The 20,246-nt window shown below is 33.4% G+C and overlaps 3 protein-coding genes across 5 annotated transcripts; 1 reads left to right on the top strand and 2 right to left on the bottom strand.

Moving 5' to 3' along the window:
* Positions 1 to 3,165: 3,165 nt before the first annotated feature.
* On the bottom strand, positions 3,166 to 5,921 carry LOC105804058 (GTP-binding protein At2g22870). Its single transcript, XM_012636549.2, has 4 exons — positions 5,268 to 5,921; positions 5,074 to 5,143; positions 3,662 to 3,824; positions 3,166 to 3,553 (listed from the first exon to the last, which is right to left on the bottom strand). The coding sequence occupies exons 1-4, from the start codon at positions 5,737 to 5,739 to the stop codon at positions 3,344 to 3,346; spliced, it is 915 nt and encodes a 304-aa protein (XP_012492003.2). The 5' UTR covers positions 5,740 to 5,921; the 3' UTR covers positions 3,166 to 3,343.
* A 7,149-nt stretch (positions 5,922 to 13,070) lies between these two features.
* On the top strand, positions 13,071 to 16,219 carry LOC105804059 (uncharacterized). The gene is made up of 3 exons (XM_012636550.2): positions 13,071 to 13,739; positions 14,653 to 14,840; positions 15,304 to 16,219. Exons 1-3 carry the CDS (start codon positions 13,130 to 13,132, stop codon positions 15,988 to 15,990), a joined length of 1,485 nt encoding a protein of 494 aa, XP_012492004.2. The 5' UTR covers positions 13,071 to 13,129; the 3' UTR covers positions 15,991 to 16,219.
* Positions 16,220 to 16,380: 161 nt separating this feature from the next.
* Positions 16,381 to 19,421, bottom strand: LOC105804060 (ACT domain-containing protein ACR1). 3 transcript variants are annotated; one of them, XM_012636552.2, is made up of 8 exons: positions 19,202 to 19,421; positions 18,560 to 18,691; positions 18,412 to 18,457; positions 18,110 to 18,224; positions 17,929 to 17,996; positions 17,159 to 17,803; positions 16,966 to 17,070; positions 16,381 to 16,842 (listed from the first exon to the last, which is right to left on the bottom strand). In XM_012636552.2, exons 2-8 carry the CDS (start codon positions 18,628 to 18,630, stop codon positions 16,492 to 16,494), a joined length of 1,401 nt encoding a protein of 466 aa, XP_012492006.1. In that variant the 5' UTR covers positions 18,631 to 18,691; positions 19,202 to 19,421; the 3' UTR covers positions 16,381 to 16,491. The 3 variants fall into 3 exon arrangements, with proteins under 3 accessions (XP_012492006.1, XP_012492008.1, XP_012492007.1); XM_012636554.2 differs by having other exon boundaries at positions 18,560 to 18,633; XM_012636553.2 differs by lacking the exon at positions 19,202 to 19,421 and having other exon boundaries at positions 18,560 to 19,169.
* Between the last annotated feature and the right edge of the window lie 825 nt (positions 19,422 to 20,246).

Below are 20,246 nucleotides of genomic sequence, written 5' to 3'. Positions count from 1 at the left end.
GTTTTATATTATTTATATTATTGAATTGTTTAGTCATATTGAATATTTATATTAAAATTGAATTATTAATTATGCCATAAAATATTCGTGTTAAAATTTTATATTGGTATCAATTTCACATTTTATTTTTAAAATAATTTTATTAAAAAATCATATTTTTACATTTAATATATTTTTAATTCCAAAATACATAGTGACAAGAATTTGAAGATAATTGAAACAACTAAGCAAGCAAAGAAGCTAACCAGTATATAAAAAAATTAATAAATAAATTATGAGGTGATGAAAGTTAATAAAAATTTTGATTAAGGTAGACAAATTTTACTACGATGGGTGACAGTGGTTACAAGGACCTAAAATTATTTTTTAAAATTTAACTCGAACAAATATTTTCGATTCGAATTCCATCTCACTCGACTCGATTCGAGAAAACTTCAAATAAAGTTAAGATGATAAAATGAGATTCGAAAACTCGATTAACTCGAAAATTTTCGATTCGATTCGATCCGATCGAATGCTCACCCCTAGAAGTAGTTTATATAATTATATTCTGTTTTTTTATGAGTTTTGTATGATGATTTAAATATAATTAGTATTCATAAATCCCCGCAACTCAATTTTGATTTACTTGTAAATATTGAACAATTTATCATTAAAAAAGTAATTGAATGTAAGCGCATTTTATTAACTGTGACTCCCGCTACGCCGGGCTTTTATTTTTATTTTTATAATTTTTATTTAATTTTCATTTAAAATTAATTTAAAATAAATTATAATTATTTGGTTGTTAGTCTTTTATTATGCCTAAATTTAGGATTAAGTCTCTATACTTTAATTTTAACATAATTTAGTCCTTTTATTTATAATGTCATTAATTAGTCTAAATAGCTAACACATTTAACTATGCCGATTAAAATAATGTCGTGCATTTTAAAAAAACTCACCCTTTCTAACTAAATCATGACTTAATCACCTTCTAACTAATCGTATTAACATAAAAAGAATTTTGTTTTTGGAATGAGTATGTTTAAAGAAAAATTCAGTTCAACAATTTAACTGAAATTATTAAACGTGTTATAATTTGGAGTAACAAAATCATTCCTTAATCACCTTCTAACTAATCATACTAACATACGTACTATTTTTGTTGAAAGAAAAATCACTTCAACATTTTAATTGAAATTATTAACCATATTAATTATTTGGACTAACTAATTATATTATAAAAATAGATTAAATTTATTTCAAATTAAATTATAGTGACAATCTCAAGTCCGAGTATAATAAAAAGACCAAAACCACAATTTAAAATTATAAAAATAAAGAAAAAAATTTATGTCAAATTAAATTATAAGCAAAAATCTCAAATCTAAATATAATAAAAAGACCAAAACCATACTTTGACATTAATTTTCTTACAATTCTCTTTTCTCTTCTATTTTTTCTCCTCGCAAGGCCGGAGTCCCTCTCTTCTCTCCCCAATGTCCCCACCCAACAAAATAAATAAAGACTAAACTATAAAAATAGTCATTTTTGTTCGTCTCAGATTGCATTTTAGTCACTTATGTTTGAAACGTTACATTTTTGTCACTTTTATCGTTTTGTTATGAAGTAGTCACTTTGTTGTTAAGCTTCGTTACCTCCCTAACGGCAATCCTACGTGGCAATCCAAATGAGTTTTAAATGCCAACTTGGATGCTCAACCTGAACGAGAATAGCTTTTTTAGTTAAAATGGAAAAGAAAGAAAGAGGAGACGAACGGTTTTTCTTTTCCAGTTCAAGGTGTAATTAATTTAAATTTTTAATTAATTAAATTTATTTAATTAAAAACCTATTCTCATCCTAGTTGGACATATAAGTTGGCATTTAAAATCCATTTGGACTGCTACGTAGGATTGTCGTTAGGGAGGTAACGGAGCTTAATGATAGAGTGACCACTTCGTAACAAAACAATAACGTAAGTGACTAAAACGTAATATTTCAAACATAAGTGACTAAAATGTAATATGAGGCAAACAAAAGTGACTATTTTTATAGTTTACTCATAAATAAATAAAAATGCTAGGTGCCAAATGTTGTGCCAAACACTTCTATGGTGCTTATCTTCATTAAAATATGTATTTGGTTCAAATACTTTCCGTTCGGTTGATTATTTGTTTTAGTCAAATTATGGAGTAAAAATTTGAAAGTTAAAAATGCTCTAAGTTTCTATACACTTTGTACATTTGAACTTTAGTCTTTACTTTTATTTTCAAGAATTTAGTCCTCTACTTTTTGAATTTAAAGTTTTAAGTCTAGTTGTTATTATTGATTAAATTCTTCTATTCAATTTACTTGAATGACATTTTAAAATTTTAAAAAATTTACTTGATAGTCATGTAACAATAAAAATAATGTTGAAAATAGTGATTAGGATTTTTTCTTAAAAAAATCATTCAAACTCGTCATTATAAAATAAGTTTTTTATTGTAGTATTCTTAATAAAATTGATGTCAACATTTTGATTTGTTAACTATTTAGGCTAGCTAATGACATTACAAAGAAAGGAACAAAATTATATAAAAAAATTAAATCATATATATCAAATTTCAAGTTTTAGCATAGCATAAGAGCCAAAATTGAAATTTGACCATCATCTTATATGTAAAAAAAGACAAACTCAAAAGAAATGGGAAGCTACGGTTGAGTCTCTAAAACTTTTAAAACATTCAAATTATATATAACCAATTAATATTTTAATAAAATTACTACTTAATAACATCATAAAATATTAAAACTAAATCACAAATTTAGTTATAATAGGAAACCAAAATTAGAATTTAACATGAAAAAGAAGGCAAGTATGAGGTGCCACGTATCAATAGCAGGAAGGTGAAAAGACCTTTTATATATAGTTTAAAGATATATATTATAGATTTTAAAACAAATATTGAAAAGATTTGTTCATCACCATTACATATAGCATTGTAAGTAGTTAATATCTTATAAATCTTCATTTTTATCCTTGAAATATGAAATATCAAGTTAAACAAATATAATAGATAATGAAGAGTGGTTTGGATCAGTAGGAAAATATTTAATTAAACAAATACAATTACATAACATTCACAAAAATTTGCAAACCTAAATATAAGTATAAAATAGATGTTTTGGAGGAAGAAAGAGTGAAAGGTAAAACAGAACTTTGATTATGGCACAGAGTCAAATTACAAAGCCTATTTGAACAGGACGCCTTCTGAAAATCCAAATGATTCCAAACAAAAATCTGTATGCAGTTACTTGCATCACTTGTCTATGCTTTGTATACACTTGCACATTTAATTTACTAACAAATCCACTACTACTATTGATCCCAATAGTTCCTTAATTGTGACAAATGTAGGAGAAGCTCATCTCTGCCAAGACCAGTGACACTGCTGGTCATGATCCATGCCGGATGTTGCTTATAGTTTTCTCTAATCAGTTCTTGGAAGTCCCTGATGTTCTCATCAGGCCTTTTTCCTTTGCTTGCCTTCAATTTGTCACACTTTGTGAACACAAAAGTCATTGGTATCTGAAATTAGGAAAAGGAAAATGAAGTAATGAGTCAGAAATAGCTAAATCTAAAAGCCAGGGGACAATAAACAAGAGAAACTGAGATTGTCATAAGGATAAAGCTAACATTGTTGCGTCCGAGCCAGTTAGCGCAGTCCAGATCAATCCTTTGAGGTGGGACACTTGCATCAATAAGAAGTAGCACAGCAACCAGAGTGTCTCTGTTTAGAAAATAGCCTTTAGTGAATGAAGACCAATCTGTTCGAGCAGCATCGGAGGCTCTAGCAAATCTGCAAATATATGAACCTTTCAAGGATTATATTCTATGTCAAGGAGTCTGATATACTAATATATTCCAGCATGTAAACAGAGGCGTCCATCAACCAGATTAGGCATTGACTTTTCAAGTATTCTTACCCTATCTGCGTGAAGATGTGGTACAGATTAAGCAAAAACTTTAGTGACATGAAGGAACTTCCAAGTGCAGGGTTGGCTAACCAACAAGAAAGCAATTTCACTATTACATCTATTAACTGATAGATTTAGTTCTCATCAACATTGCAAAATGAAGACTAAACAGAGGAGGAGGGAACAATTCATTAGATTGGCGTATTTGATATGCAGAATGTTCGAAAGAGTAACGACACCAGTTCATAGGGTAAACTCAAAGCCCCAACTAAAAACTTCAAAAACTTATGCCTAAAGTGCAGGGGACTGCATAAGCCAACTATCTGCAATCCTCAACTAAATTGTGTGTACCAAACTACAATACTACCATAACTGCATTTATTAAAGTGATACTGAAGAGTGAAAGGACTTGAACAGAAAACATGCTGATAACTTGCAGTGTTATCTTGCTACTGGGTTCAAATTCATTGTTCTGGTTGTCGGCTGGCTGGAAGATGATTACCAGAATATTAAAATTATATGGTAACCTAATACTGACTTACTCAAATAATACTTATAAATCATACCATAATCTGATTATTGATTTAATGTATGTGAAAATTAGAAATAAAATCCTCATTCCCGGATAGACAGCCAAACTGTAAATATATTCAGTACAGCTAATTTGCCTTTTGCCTATACAAGTCCATGCCTCTTTCTTTTGCAGATGAAAATGTTACCCAACAACAAGCAGCCATAATAAAAGAGCATGCAAACGTAAATAACTAGGCATAAGAACATCCCCCCCCCCCCATTTAATACATGCTTACATTAATGTAATCTAACTTGTACTATAGAACTGCCGATTGAGCTTAGCTCATTTGGCATTGAGCGTGCTTAAGTGTTTTTTATCCTCCAATTTAAAGGTTGTATAAAGGAAACTAATATAAAAGAACTACAATCAAATAGTTACGTGATTGCTTGTTAATAATAATAAAAATGTTCATCCACCAGAATCAACTCTGAAAATTTTAGCATGATACATTGGAAATTCAATCCTTTTTCTGTCTTACCAACTATTTTAAATCCTCAAACATGAATTGAAGGAGACAAATGTTGAAGCAGATAATTAAAAGAAGAAATCAAACGTACCCATAACCAGGCAAATCCACTATATACCAACTTTTATTCACCAAGAAATGATTAATAAGCTGTGTCTTCCCTGCATATTCAACAATCCCACAACAATGATAATAACAAAAATAAAAAATAAACTCAGAAATGGTGGTGTAAAAGAAAGAAGAATTTTAAACTTTAAGGAGAAAAAAATTGAAAAAAATACCGACCTGGTTTCTTAGAAGTAAGAGCAACTTCTTTTTTCCGAACCAAAGCATTAATAAGTGAAGATTTGCCCACATTAGACCGACCCAAGATTGCAAACTCGGGTCGGTCATCTTTGGGACAATCCTTAGCCCGACCGCTACTCTTCACAAACTCCACTTCCTTAATCTGAGAATGACCCGCATAAGGTCCGACTACGATGTTGGAACCCGGCAATATCATTTCATCCGTCACGTCTTCCGGGTCGACCCCGGGTGGCACGAACAACACCGTCTTCGCAAACCGCGCCCGTTCGGACATCGGTTGCTTGGCGGCCCTTGAAGCTGACACGTCGGGTTTCGATTCGGGGCGCTTATGGGTTGAGTGAGCGATGGTTTTGTTGAAAGAGAAAAGGAAAGATGCTGATTTGGGAAGTGGAGAAGGAGGAGACAGAAACGACGTGAGATTGAGAGACAAGAGACGATTTCGAAGGAGCATTTTTTTTATTGGGAAGGATTGATTAACAACTGTTGAAGTAAGTAGCTTTATTTTTTGAGCCTCTCTAAGACTCTAACTTACATGAGCTTAAGCAGGTGGAGTTTTTGTTTGCTTGCCGAGAAAATTGAAAGAAAGAGAAGGGAAACTATAGGGGCAGGCCTCGGGCCTAAACTTTAAATAATAATATTTTCTTCTGGGTTTTCTATTTTCAGAAAGAGTTTGCCACTAGTATTTCTATTTGTTCCCAAACTATCAACAAAATTCTATATTGGTCCCTAAGCTTTACAATGTTCTGATTAAAGTAGGTAGAACTGTACCGGTGGAGATACTCTTTTTCTACTCATACCGGTATATATTAGTATAGTTTGTTTCGATATTTATTATTATTTTTAAAAATGTTTTATATATATCAAATATGATATTAAATAAGTCTTTAATTTAAAATACTCTCCAATAAAATTCAAAAATACAATTAGCCATTAAATAAACTCAAAATAAATATGCAAAAAATTATTCCATAGCTTAATCAGAAAGACTATCTCATACTATGCATGTAATAAATAATCATTCAACAAATTCAAAATAAATAATAAAAATTAATTTTATATTTTATATTTTATATTTCAATTTTGTATCAATCAAGACACCATATTTCGATTGGTACATCATATTCCAACTGTTATGGACAAAACCAATCGATACAATTGATCTTGATAGAAAATTGCAACGGAATGAAATCTAAATTTTGTTGTTTTAGTTTATTACATAAATCTATCATGTTTAAAAAGTAATACTAAAAAATAATTAAAATGATTATTTTTTAAAACACATCAAATCGAAGAGATTTATGCAATAGATAGATATATATGTGTAATTTTTCACGTGTTTTAAACTAGCATTTAATGCTTAAACTAACATAAAATAAAAAGCTTAATTCGTACAATATTTGTAACACCCTATAACTGGTCCAATCACTGAACCCGAGTTACGAGATGCTACCACAGGAAACATATCACATTCCAAAAATTGGGTTAGTAAATCAGGAATTAGTATATCGGAAACCATAATTAGGTTAAATAATTAAATAACTAGGGATAGTTAAATAAAATATTAAAATAATTAGAATTAAAAATTTTAGGTTAAAAAATTAAAACTAAATGTTCGAGAATTAATTTGGTTAAAACGGATTCTAAAAACTAGACTTGATTTGAAAATAATTTTGAAATTAGCTTTAATTGAAAATCAAGGACTAATTTGGAAAAGAAAGAAAATTGTAGGTGGTCAAAAGGGCAAATGCCCAATTTTTAAAATCTGGTTGGCTATTTAAAACCACCCACGTTTCTTCCCTCCCCTTCTTCATCTCTTCAAAAAAAATTTCCATACACCAATTCTTTTTTGTCACTCGAAATTAGTTCATCCTTTTTTATTTCTAAGCTTTCCAAACACAAAATCTCCTTTCAATTTCAAAGAATACTTATGATTTCATCCTCAATTGCTCTAAAAGTTCTTCACATGTTCAAACTCGAATTAGCTTCGTAGCTTGTCGATTTTGCAAAATTGAGGTAACATTCTGACTTTTCATGATTAAATTAGGTGTGTTAGCTTTTTAAATTAAGTTTTAATCAATTAATTCACGATTTCAATATATCTTTTGATTTTAAGTTGATTTTGAGCTTGAAAATGATACATCTTGTTTTATTGAGTTAAAGTACTGTTTAAAAGCTCTTTTCAATTTATTTTTATTTTGATCCTATTAGAAGGTTTTCAATCCTAATTTAACAAATATTTAAGTAATTTTGAAATATTTGAATGATCTCTTCACTTTAAAGCTCATCTGACTTAATTTTTCCAAAAAAATGAGATCCATGAAATTTGACTAAATTTAAGGTTTAAATATGAAATTAGTTGAAATTTAGGAAGATTAGGATCGAAATTAAGGTTTAGAAACAAGATTTGAGTGGTGAAATCGTATTTTTGGTAAAACTAGCTAAGTTTTTGATATAGAGATCTAGAGGCTTTGATCTGTGATTTTAAAGTTATTTAATCTTGTTTCTATTGTTTGTAATGCCTTTATATTGTGTTTGATATGTATGTAAAGTGCCAACTCATTTGGGAGCCTCAACAAACAAGGACAAAGGCAAACAAAAGCTCACTTTAGCTTATTATGGAAGCTAGTTGCTAAGGTAAGTGATCTTGTGTGCTATAGTTAATGCACAAAACAGTGAGTTAAAGGGGGCTTAGGTGACTAAATCATCTAATATAAGTCATTGAAGTAAGTGTTCTTACTTAACCTTTGCTATTCTATGAACAAGCTCACTTATGTTATAATATGCTAAAGCGTGTGATGTGCATATTTGTGTTGGATATATGAATGAATATGCCTTGTGGATAGCTGGTATTACACACACATCTATGGTATAAAAATAAATTTGGCTCAATGAACTAAGTGTTAGCACTTGTAATGCAATATGTGAACATGTGTAAGTGTTTGGCTAGGGTAAAGCATGATATGTGTAGTGTGTATAAACCAGAAAATAAATGTGTGAAATGGATATATTAGCCTTACGAACCTTTGAAAACATTGGATATAATTGGAATGCCATAGGATTTGAGTACTCATTTATATATTTTGTTATTGGGACATGTGGAAGGATAAGGAAAAGCATTGCTCCATTCATGAAACATATTGGTTTGTTGGAGAGTGTTAGCTTTATGCTACACTTACTTAGGACATGTAGACTCTTTGGAGTCATGGTGTGATAAATATTCGAGTATCCAATGAGATCTATTGTTATGCATTTTCATCTTCACAAGTTGCCAATGTATCAATATGATATGATGTTTGATGATGTTATGTGATAAGTATATTTAGCATGCTTACTTTAACTCTTGAGTTTGTGATTTATTGTAGCATTTGGAGTACTCACGAAACTTGGTTAAGCTCACACTCTTTTGTGTCTATTTTTGCAAAGAAATAGCTTGTGTGGAGTGGTGAAGTGGGCAAGCTTGAGATCCAAAGGTAAAGGCATCTTGGTTAAACATATGAAATGATCTTGGTTAATAAGGGATAACAATGTGGGTTTATATTGAAGAATTAGACTTTAGATTTGGTTTGGTTTGGTTTGTAAATGGACTTTCCATGGACTATTTAAGGACTTTTATAATTGTTTTATGGATGTTTTAATTGCTTGGATGATTGCATGAAGTATGTTAGATGAATGCTTAGTTAAATTGTTAAATAACATGCATGTGATTTGTTGATTTGTGGTTAACATGGCTTAAATGATATGTTGAGGGCTTGGACAGATGAAAAATGACCAAATGGCAAGGTATGTACCTTTATCGCACTTTAAATTGCCTTATATGCAAATTTCTTATGTTGAGTAAATTGGTTTGAGACTTTAGAAAAACATGCTAGCTTAGGTGATTGATTTGGATGCCAAAGCATGTTAATGTATGACCTTACGTGTTTGAGCATGATTAATATGATATAAGTATGCTATATGATATGTTAGAATAGGAAAAATGGCATGAAACCTCAAATTGGTATGTACATTTAAGTATCAAAGTGTTATATGTAAGTGCTGAAATTTTTCTACAATTCTTCCAGTCGATGTCACGAAAAGCCCTATAGGATGTCACGAAAAGGGCTCGATGTCACGACGTGAAAAGCACGTGGTCGTGACAAGGTTTTTAGAGTGTTTTGGGAATATTTTGAAATTGTTGCAAATTAGTCCTAATTTTTACACAATAAAATTGGAGGCCTTAAACACCACGAAATGCTTTGAAAATTTACATGACATGGATTTAAACCTTGAATTTCAATATGTTAACTTCAATTTTTTAAAATGATTTATCTAGATATTTTGTAAAATTTACGTTTTAGTCTTTAAAATTTGGTTTTGAAATTGAGTTTTAAATGTCGTTATAAGCTAAAATTTTCACAAATGGTTTAAAATAAAATTCCCAAGATGCTTGTTGGATTAATTTTATGATTTACGTGTTTTTCACCAATGACATGCAAAATGACGATTTTATCCATGTTGTTAAATTGTTAATTTGTGTTAATCGAAGCATGATTTAGGCTTGCATGACTAGAAATACTTGATTAAGCATGGTGTGATGGTTGTGTTTGGATGACCAGTAAGAAGAATCACATAAGTGGCTAATGTGATGTTCTGGATTCGGGTCAGTCCTTTCGGCTGGGTTTGGGGCACCATAAAACAGAGATCATCACATACAATTCTGACTTCAAAATTAATTTGTCATTTCATAATTTATGCAAAACATGATTAACAAACTAATTTGGGTCCCAATCAAGTTGATGTAAACTCTAAAATCAGCCTTGAAATAATCAAGGACTAATTTGAAACATTTCAAAAAAGAATGGGCAAAAGTGTACAACAGGGGTCACATGGCCGTGTGAAAGGTTGTGACGTGTGTGCATATGTCAGATAGTTGTGTGTTTAGGCCATGTAACTAATTGTGAACATGTAATTAATTTATTACTAAACCTGCAGTATCCACATGGGTGTGTGGCCAACCCGTGTGAGGCACACGCCCATGTGCTAAGCCATGTGGGACAAATATGTGCCATTTTCAGTGTTCATCATATATCTAGCAAGCCTATGATTCATATACTAAATAAATGGCAACACAATCTATACAAAAACTAATCAACCATCATATCAAACATGCAACTAACCATTCTTAAGGCCATTCATTCATAAGACATATGTTTTTCTTTTTTACAAGCTTAATGACCTAAGTAATCAACATTTAAACAATAAGTCTTATTCATCCATGATATTATTTTCAATTCATCTCAAAACATATCATATATAAATATTTCCTAGTCTTCTAACCAATATGCCTTAATGGCACCTTTTCATAACAAGATTATACAAGCATGATAAATTATTCAAATAGGTTTGTACCATTCTTTACCATTCATGCATTTCAAACATACCATTTAACATGTATTATCATCACCTATTTGAGCATTTTATACCATTTTCATTAGCTTACCATTGTACCTCATTTAGTTATCAACTGACATTCACATCTATACATTTCTTCACATTGATCACCTAGCAAACATCATTCAAGTGTTATCCACAAGCTAGAACCATATTAGCACCATTCAATATAACACAACCACTTAGCAAGACTTATAAACTTACCATCTTATGATCATGAATAAGTGTTATACACATATCATAAGCATTATCAAATAAGGTGCCACTTATACATATTAAGCCTATATAATGCCAGAAAACCGAATCTTGGGCGATTAAAGGTCTACCGAGACAGAAGTTGGATAGTGTGAGCTTCAAGTTGATCTGATCTTCACGTTCCGCAAAAGACAACTACAAGACAGGAAAAACATAACCAGTTAAGAATTAAATATGCTTAGTAAAAACATAGGTCTTAAAACATTAATTTACCTCATTTCATAAGTAAATCTATCCAAATAACAAATTTAACTAAGTTTTCTGTCACAACACACCACAATTGTAAGATGAGTATTTCATATATATTCATATAATCATCAATTCGTTCGTGTCATTCAATTCAATATCATTTCATCAGAGCTATCAAGCGAAATGCAACATTTGCTCAATCAGAACAGATGGATACAAATAACTGTATGATCTCATTCATTTCAATCACTATACCAAGTCAATCAATACTCTTTCATCAAAGAATGATTAGCCCGATGAACAATAATAAAAGAGTTCGAATACACATGTTATAGTATCAATATACACCGAAGTGATAAACAAGGCACAAAAGTGCATATAGGAGCACCGAAGTGGAAACATGGCACTAGAGTACATAACCGGGCACAAATGTGCAGTCAGGGCATCGTAATGCAAACAGGAGCATGAATATGCTATTAGAAGCATCGTAGTGCTAACAAAAGCATCGTAGTACTATCAGGAGCACTTCTTCAAGATTCAGGCATTCATGTTATCGCAACACTTTCAATAACTAAAACATGTATCATAATCATCTCAATGTTGTGCAATACTCTACACATGGTTTAATTATCACATACACATCTAATTGCCTTTCAATTGAGTCCAAACTCAAAATTTATATCAATGTCATTTCATTCAAGATTCATTAAGTATATACAAGTATTTATAACACAATTAGTCCACATTTATTATCATATTCAATTTATCAATCAATTTTCTCGATTCTATACGATTTAATCTACATCTCACCATTTGTATCAAATCACAATTAGTCCAAATTATTATCTATCATCTACAAATTCATAATTAAATTATCTAACAATTTAAATAACAATTTAATTACAATCATACCATATGAACTTACCAGGCAAACAATAAAAGTAGGAGTGTCGGGGATTAATCTGTAATTTTCCATTTTCTTCGATTATCTACTAGTTCTTGATCTATACAATAATTAAGTTCAAAATATCAATTCTTATACTTTAAAATACTCAAATACATGCATATGAACTTTTAATTTCATTTTATACAATTTTATGAACTTTAACATTTTATTCAATTTAGTCTCTAAAACCAAACTATTATATCTTTTACAAATAAGCTCCGTTTTCAATTTCATCATTCTTTAATCCTATAGAAACAATATTTACAAAAAATTATATATCAAATCTACACTATTTTCATTTTAGTCTCTAAACTCAAAACTAACCAAATTCACTTCCTATTTCATTTTAAACTTCAAAATCTACCATTTAACATTCAAAAAGCTTAAAATTCATCAATGAAAACTCTTAAAACCTTTAAGAGTCTTACAATTTAACACCCAAGCTAATTAGATTAAACTACAACGATTTCAAAAATATAAAATTTATGAAAAATAGAGCCCAAGAATACTCACATGCATGGATGGAAGCTTGGCCGAACCTTAGAATATTAAACAAAAGAGTGATCATCTTTACAGTTACTTTTAACCGTCCAACCAAATGAAGAATGGTCCTATCCTATTACAGTTACTTTTAGGCTCATTTAACTAATAAAAATCATTCGCAATTATCTTATATGGTTTTTACAATTTAATCTTATATCATTAGCAATTTAATTTTTTATCTCAATTTATTTATATAATAATTTCGTAAATATCTAATAATAATATTTATTGACTCGGTTTATAGAAACGAGGTCTCGGCCCTTCTTTTTTTAAATCACCGGCTTTTTATACACACTACTTGTACTATAATTAATTATTCTATTAGCAAAACTTTTCAGATAAAAATTAACTATAATATTATATTTAATTCGTAAATATTAAATAATCATATTTTAGGATTCGTAGGATGATTTTTAGTGCAATTAACCCATTTCTATTTCCTCCTCTTTTCGTCCCTCCAAACTGTACTTCAATAATAATGTCGTGGTTATCTAGATCCATTGTCAACTCGCTGAAACTCGACGAAGACGATGATGACCGTACAGATGCTGCACCGAATCCCAAAGCCGAACCCGACCTTGACCCTGATCAATCCCCTCCCTCCCAGTCCTATCCTTCGTCGGATCCCAACACTCCTCGTGGCGTTAAAGAAGACATCTCCGAGCTTACCAAAACCCTAACCCGCCAATTCTGGGGCGTTGCCTCTTTCCTTGCCCCGCCTCCTCTGGGGTCATCGAACCAACAACTCGATCACACTGAGGATGAACAATCCCTCCGACCACCGTCCGATGGTTGGGATGAGGCGTCCGATGAGGCATTGATATCGGGAATACGTAGCGATTTATCGGAGATTGGCGGGAAGTTCAAGACCGAAATCTCGAAACTGTCTAAAAATATTGCCGTCTCGGAGTTCACTAAGATGGCTTCGAATTTTCTTCAGTTGGGATCTGACGAAGAGAATCTTGAAAAATACGAGAGCGGAAACGTTGTCGGTGTGACGGAAGATGTTGTTGCCTTCGCTAGGGATATCGCGATGCATCCAAGAACTTGGCTCGATTTTCCCGTACCTGATAATGATGATTTTGATGGTAATTTACTTTCTAATTTCGCGGATTGATATGTTTTAATAAAAAAGAAAGCCCACATTTTGTTCATTCATTGGTAAATTCCCTCTGTTTCTCTTTTTATTTGGAGATTTCTTCCTGCGAATTGGGATTTTATTTGATTGATTTTGATTATTGATTATTCCTGTGCATATTGATTATCTAGTATAAAATGTTGTAATTCTTCTTGCCCTTTCTGGTTTCCATTGAAGGATCGTCCAATTGCTTTATGCTTTGTAGTTGCTCAATCAGGTTAAGTTTGTAATCTCTATTAGATTTAGCTGAAAACCCCCGTATAGGAAGGTTTGGCTGCTTATATTGTCGTGTGTATAAGCCTGCCTGCTTTAGGGTGCTCTGTGTAGTTGGATGGCTGATTGGTGTTAAAGCAATTACCAGAACTGCTCATCAGTCTTACGTGAGACCTTTCTATATAATCTTTTATTAATGATTTGTGAATTTCTTCTTTGCTCTATGCAATTAATTTCTAATTCTGAATTAGGAAACTTTGGAGTGTAAGGTAGTACTTGTTCTGGTCATATTGTGTTATACCGTCCTCTGCTTCTTGGTGATACTCATGCCTTCTTTTTAGCTGATTCTTGGTTAAATTAACGTCTTTTCTTCTATTTAGCTGCCTTGCATGGCCAATATATATGTGCGCATGCGCTAGTACGGAAACTTCTGGCTCTTCACCCTTGAGAAGTTGGCTGAATATTTTGATGTCTTGTATGAAGTTGCATTTAATGGCATATCTCAGCACCATTTCATTGCCTCTATATTAACTAAGGGTTGCCAACTTCCATAAGGGCTGGTCTGTCCTTAATTATGCTTATCAGTGTTTTAGGTATGAATCTGGCTGATTACAAGTATCCTTGTATGTTTTTTCTTTTCTAAATTTCAGATTTTGACATGTCTGATGCACAACAAGAACATGCCTTAGCCATTGAGCGTCTTGCACCAAGATTGGCAGCACTTAGGATTGAAATTTGCCCGGGATATATGAGTGAGGGTTGCTTTTGGAAGATCTATTTTATACTTCTACATCCCCAACTCAATGAACATGATGCAGAACTTTTGTCTACTCCCCAAGTAAGTTCGTCAGTTTTCTTGTTTTCATTGGTTGACCACCAATTTTTGTTTTTCCAATGTAATGTAGGGTATGTTGTCAAGGTGTCTCTTCAAGAATTCATTTACCAAGTTCTGGGAATGAGAAAAAAACATATAGTTACAGTTAAAAGATGCAAAAGAAATTCTTAGTGAGATAGGAAATTAGAAACTCATCTAGTTTTCAGCAATGTCTTTTCTAGACTTGAACATCATTTTCACTCATTCTCTCTCATGAGAAAGAAGTGCTAGTATATCAAATATTCTGCTTTGCCAATCTGTTCTGCTAGCAGCCCTGACATTTCCTTGCAGTGACCATCTTTGTGTAAACACATTTTTTTACTCTTATGCTCATCATTTCCTTCATTATTCTTTTGTGATTCAGCTTCCTTAACTCTGTTCCTCATTCCCTTTCTACAATTTTAACTGTTTAATGGTTTACAAGCAGGTAGTTGCAGCTAGAGAGATGTTAATGCCAGGGTTACAGTATCGAGCGAAGGTGAAGGTGGTAGAAGATCATTCTGAAAGAGACACTTCAAAAATAACAGCTGATTTACCACATGAAGAGTCTCTTTCATTGCCTTGTTCAAGTCAATCAAAGGCAGTGCTACTCAAGGCAACTGGAAGTGGAGAAGGCGATACTGCTATAGTTGTTGAAATTGAAACAGAGCAGCATCCAGTTCAGAGTGGTGAGATGCAGGTTGTTGACAAGTCTGTCATTGAGGAAGAGCCGATGAAAGTGATTAAACATCAACATTCAACATCTGGTTCATCTGGAGTTTCTATTGAGAAATTTGAAGATGATGCTGATGACTGGTTAGAGGAGGAAACTTCAGAGGCATTTGGCAGAAGTGCTACCACAATCCCACTTGGAAATGATGAGGATGTTTCATTCAGTGACCTTGAGAATGATGATGACGATAGTGTGCCAATAAGTTATAAGCAAGTGACATCTGGTTCTGATTCTTCAACAAAAGACTCAAGAGATTGGGTTCAACTTGGCAGGAGCTCTACAGACTCGGTTAAAGATGTTAGCTGTGTTGGTGATAAACTTCTTGGGTCTGAGGAGGTAAGTGCTCGTAACCCTGAAACCAAGGAATCAAATGACTGGCTTGATATTGAAGAGATCATGTGAACTCTAAACCTTTGGGGTATTTGAAATTTAGATTCTTCATGGTTATATGTGTATGGTTCCATCAGTCCAAGCTAAGGCTCTAGAAACTGTGTTTTGTACATAAAACCCAGTTAAAATTGGATAATTTTATGCTCATGTGATTTCCACGTGGATTTGTGTCTAATGAATTATGTAATTGCTGTTTGATCAGAGAAAAATTTGGAGCTGTAGTGATTGAAGTTGTTATGTATCTTTGTGGAGCGATGCATAATGGCTTAGCTAGAAACTACAATATGCTTATCAGGAAGTTGTTTGATGCAGGCTTGGGACAGGTTTGTATTGTAGGAAAAACTAACGCCCTGCTCTACTTTGAATTTTCATAGAAGAATTGCTTTGGGGAAAGAATCAATGTAAGCAATTGCTGATTTATTCCAAGAGATGAAGAAATTTATGTACAGACAATGACATAGTTACAGCATGAAAGGGTAGTTTAGTTACACCATGAAAGGGTAGTTTGGTTCCTTAATGACCGAAACTGGATGTAAGTCGCTCAAGCTTAGACCACAAGAGATTTCCTAATGAAAATCTGGGTCTTTCTTCCATTTCACCGCTGCTTCTGCTGACACTTAATGAAGAATTGGGGGACTTGTTTACAACCAAAACAGATCCCCCAATCTGTTGTCTCACCAATTCCACCGTTCTTGGATTTGCATCATTCCCTGAAGCATCTGTAACATAAAAACATCCGCTTGCTCTTTCCCCATGTGTTCCTATCTCCGTTCGTGTTATTGATAGCCCATTTTCTCGGAACACCCTCGTTAAATACCACAGCAACCCCATCTTGTTTTCAGTACATATATCCAGCCTTACCCCCTGCGTCAATGCCATCACATAAAAGGATTATATTACTTTTATACCACTTCATCTGTCCGTATCTAACACATTTCAAAACATGGGAAACTGAACCAAAAACTTAAATGTTTTTATGTAACTAACATGGGAAACTCTTCGTTCGATTGCCGCAACCAAACATTGGGCAAGTTTACGACTTTCAGTTTCCGACACCAAACTGCAGCCGTCCTGCCTCCTTATAAAATATTCCTGGAAGTTGAAAAAATAAACAATTTTAAAACCATATTAACAAGGATAACATTGCGAGACATTTGCAAGAATTTCCAAGTTGACTTACCTGATTAGCCATGGAGCCTTTTAAGCTGACGGCTGCATGGAATACAACATATTGCATGTCGGTTAAGGCACAAACTGTATCAAACAATAGCTTGTTTCTGTCCCTACTCCTCACGTTCACCAGCGAGTACCCTTTTTCCTTGCAAGTCTCAACCGTCACATGAGTCTTCTTACACCCATTCCAGTGCCTGCAGCTGCCATCACATCCCTGACATGGTTCGTAGTCTTTGTCGGCGTACATCATCTGGTGGAGTCGCCGTTCCGTATGTGTCCTATCGGCTGCCGGAGCGGTTAACAGTACACTCCTCTTATCTCCATTCTCATGATGGCCCTCAACTACACTCTCTAGCTTCTCCTGTACTAGAGCCAGCCGTTTTTGAACCATGATAGGCCCTCCTTTGAGTCCATCTTCCACTTGAATTATGCAGGCCATGCGGCCGTTATGAGTCCACGCGACGGCTGCCGTAATATGGCATCCCAATTCGTATAGGGCTGCAGATATATCAGACATGAGGCCAGGCCGGTCCCTTCCAGTTATCTCCAAGGCCGTATGCTCTGTTGAGATATGGCATGGCCTCAGCTTCCTTTTGTGACATGTTTGTAATTCCTTTGGAACCCCTCCTCTCCTCCTAGTATCACAAAGTTCCTGTCAATTATCATTTCCTTTTCCCATTAGAAAACAAATCAAAACCCCCCATACCATAATAAATCAAAACTTTGCTACTCCATATATATATATAATATCAGAAAAAAATATAGGGAAGAAGAGACCTGTTGTATGTAAAGATTAAGAGTCTCATCAGTGATTTTCTTCCCAAGCTGGTCTCTCACATGGAACACTGCAAGCCATGCAACCCCAAAAAGGGAAAAACAAATGAATTAGGGGGACTGAAAATTACTGTTTGATACTTTATGGTGGATGGTATGTGGGGAGGAGCATTGAGCCACTGACCATCCATGAGCCATCCACCGTCGGAGCAAATGTATGATTTGGATATAACAAGGTCGAGATCAGTCAAAACTTGGACCATTTCTAGCAAAATCCCGTGCCTGTTTGCACTGTCCACCTGTGAACGATGACATAAATAAAGAAGAAGGGTTGGTTTCCCATGTTATATTCTTGCTTTTCAGATGGCTATATACCCTTTAAAAGCCTCTTTAGAAGAGAACTGCATACACCCCAAAAATATCACACAAATACCCTTTTATATATAAACCAAACATCATGTATCAATAGTTTAGTTTATTCTGAACCTTGACAACCGTGCAGTGTTGGCATGTGTCGTTATCGATACAAACTCTGCAAAACACCAAACTGGCGAATTAAACCAAGCCAGGTTTCGTTTTCATTTATCAAACAAAACAAGTAATTAATATAATTAATTCATTTTGTTTGCAATACCTTGGAGCATTGATTCGTTCAATAAGGGACTCAAATTCAGGGTCAATATAAGGCTGATAAACAATCTCCATCTTCTGGATCAAATAATGAAAAGAAGGCCTTTCAAGTTTTGCTTCCTTTGGAGACTAAAGCCTTAGGAACCATGAAAAAGATATGCATCAACGTGATCTATATACATGCCAATAATTGAAATTGCGTGGCAAAACAAATGTATACGATTATAAGCAAGCAGCGGCGTCCAACTTGCTTTTTTTTTTTTATAGATAATAGATATGGAACAAAGGATATGATTGCAAACGACAGCTGTTTTTTACGCTGATATGAAAATTTCTGCATGTTTGGCTTTGTTTAATTTACTCATTGGAAAGGATAAGAGAGAAGAAAATTAAATGAAAATCTCTTTGGATCTAATCCAAATAGGATTTGGGGGTCATCGAGATAAAACCAAAAAACGATTCCTATTGACTTCTGCGTATTCTCATTGCATGCATAAGTGCAAAAACAATTAAAAACATATTGAATTTTCTATAAAACCCTCCCTTCCCTAAGTGTTTTCAAACACGAAACTCAAATGGAAGAAACGTATAAAGAGATGAAAAAAGAAAAAAAAAAGAAAAAAAAAGGGAAAGAAACTAAAGATACCTTTGTATAGGAAGAGATGGGTTTGAACTGCAGAAGGCAAATCTTCTGGAAACAAGGAAATCAAATAACAGTCCCTGCGATTTTGCTAACTATAGGAAGGTTTTTATGGGTAACAATGGTGTAAAACCGAAACAAATGGAGAGTCTAACTAAAATAAAGAACGTTGATCCAATTTCCTGTTTTCTTTGTTAGATGGTTAAGTGTGTGATGAAAAAAAAAAAAAAAAGAGTTGTAGTTGATGCAAGGAACTTGGGAGGTGTTTACATAAGTGAATGAATGTGAAAAGAGCTTTATATGGAAAATTTGGTTAGTTTCCTTTTTACGTAGTAGGAAAATGTATGAGTGTCGATGCGGATTTAGCCACGTACGAGGTTGTAACACGCGTGTCACTTCTGGGTTAGGGCGGCTCCGACTCTCCCATTCATCGCCACCTGGCTCCAAACCTTTTGTGGCTCTTTACCCAGTCAGGATTAGGTGTCGATGACGTGGCGTCTCATGGTGGGTTGTTTCATAAATTAAAATTTTCTATTTTTGGTTGGTTGATGAGTAGTTTATAAGGCTGAGCTGTTTTCTAGTGATCTGCATTTGGGCTAATTACTATTTATTCTTTCCCTAAAATTGCTCAAAATAGTAGTTTTAAGGAAATATTACTGTTTTTTAACCACGTTTTCGGGCAAATTACCAAAAAAACCTTATTTTTTTTAAATTTTACCGAAATAGGCCCGGTATTTTATTATTTACCGGAATGGGTCATTTTCCCCGAAATCGCGTCCACATCAGCGCAATGTCAGGGACGTGTCAGAACATTGCGTCCACGTCAGCGCGCTTGGCTTACGTGGACACAAATCGCGCCTACGAGGACGCAATTTGCTGACGTGGATGAACAGTTTATGTTTTTTAGCTTGGAAAACTTTAAAAGGCCATAACTTTTCGCTCGGTTGTCCGATTGAGATGATTTTTTTTTTATTTCAAATAACTTTTCGAGATCTACGCGCTGACAAACAGCCGAAGGCGGTTTGCCTCAGTTTTCATCGAAAAAGATCCT

The sequence above is a fragment of the Gossypium raimondii genome, chromosome 11, assembly GCF_025698545.1.
Source record: "Gossypium raimondii isolate GPD5lz chromosome 11, ASM2569854v1, whole genome shotgun sequence".
Taxonomy (NCBI): domain Eukaryota; kingdom Viridiplantae; phylum Streptophyta; class Magnoliopsida; order Malvales; family Malvaceae; genus Gossypium; species Gossypium raimondii.
The sequence above is the reverse complement of the archived record's forward strand: the minus strand, read 5'-3'. Positions and strand labels throughout refer to the sequence as shown.

Excerpts from the sequence above, each read along its gene's own strand:
- LOC105804058 (XM_012636549.2), bottom strand. The coding sequence starts at position 5,739 with ATGCTCCTTCGAAATCGTCTCTTGTCTCTCAATCTCACGTCGTTTCTG. Across the intron at positions 3,825-5,073 it reads GTGGATTTGCCTGGTTATGG|ATTTGCTAGAGCCTCCGATG; the intron begins GTACGTTTGATT and ends ATATATTTGCAG. Across the intron at positions 3,554-3,661 it reads ACTGGCTCGGACGCAACAAT|ATACCAATGACTTTTGTGTT; the intron begins GTTAGCTTTATC and ends TCCTAATTTCAG.
- LOC105804059 (XM_012636550.2), top strand. The coding sequence starts at position 13,130 with ATGTCGTGGTTATCTAGATCCATTGTCAACTCGCTGAAACTCGACGAA. Across the intron at positions 13,740-14,652 it reads TGATAATGATGATTTTGATG|ATTTTGACATGTCTGATGCA; the intron begins GTAATTTACTTT and ends TCTAAATTTCAG. Across the intron at positions 14,841-15,303 it reads AACTTTTGTCTACTCCCCAA|GTAGTTGCAGCTAGAGAGAT; the intron begins GTAAGTTCGTCA and ends GTTTACAAGCAG.
- LOC105804060 (XM_012636552.2), bottom strand. The coding sequence starts at position 18,630 with ATGGAGATTGTTTATCAGCCTTATATTGACCCTGAATTTGAGTCCCTT. Across the intron at positions 18,225-18,411 it reads AACACTGCACGGTTGTCAAG|GTGGACAGTGCAAACAGGCA; the intron begins GTTCAGAATAAA and ends CATCGTTCACAG. Across the intron at positions 16,843-16,965 it reads TCGAACGAAGAGTTTCCCAT|GGGGTAAGGCTGGATATATG; the intron begins GTTAGTTACATA and ends GCATTGACGCAG.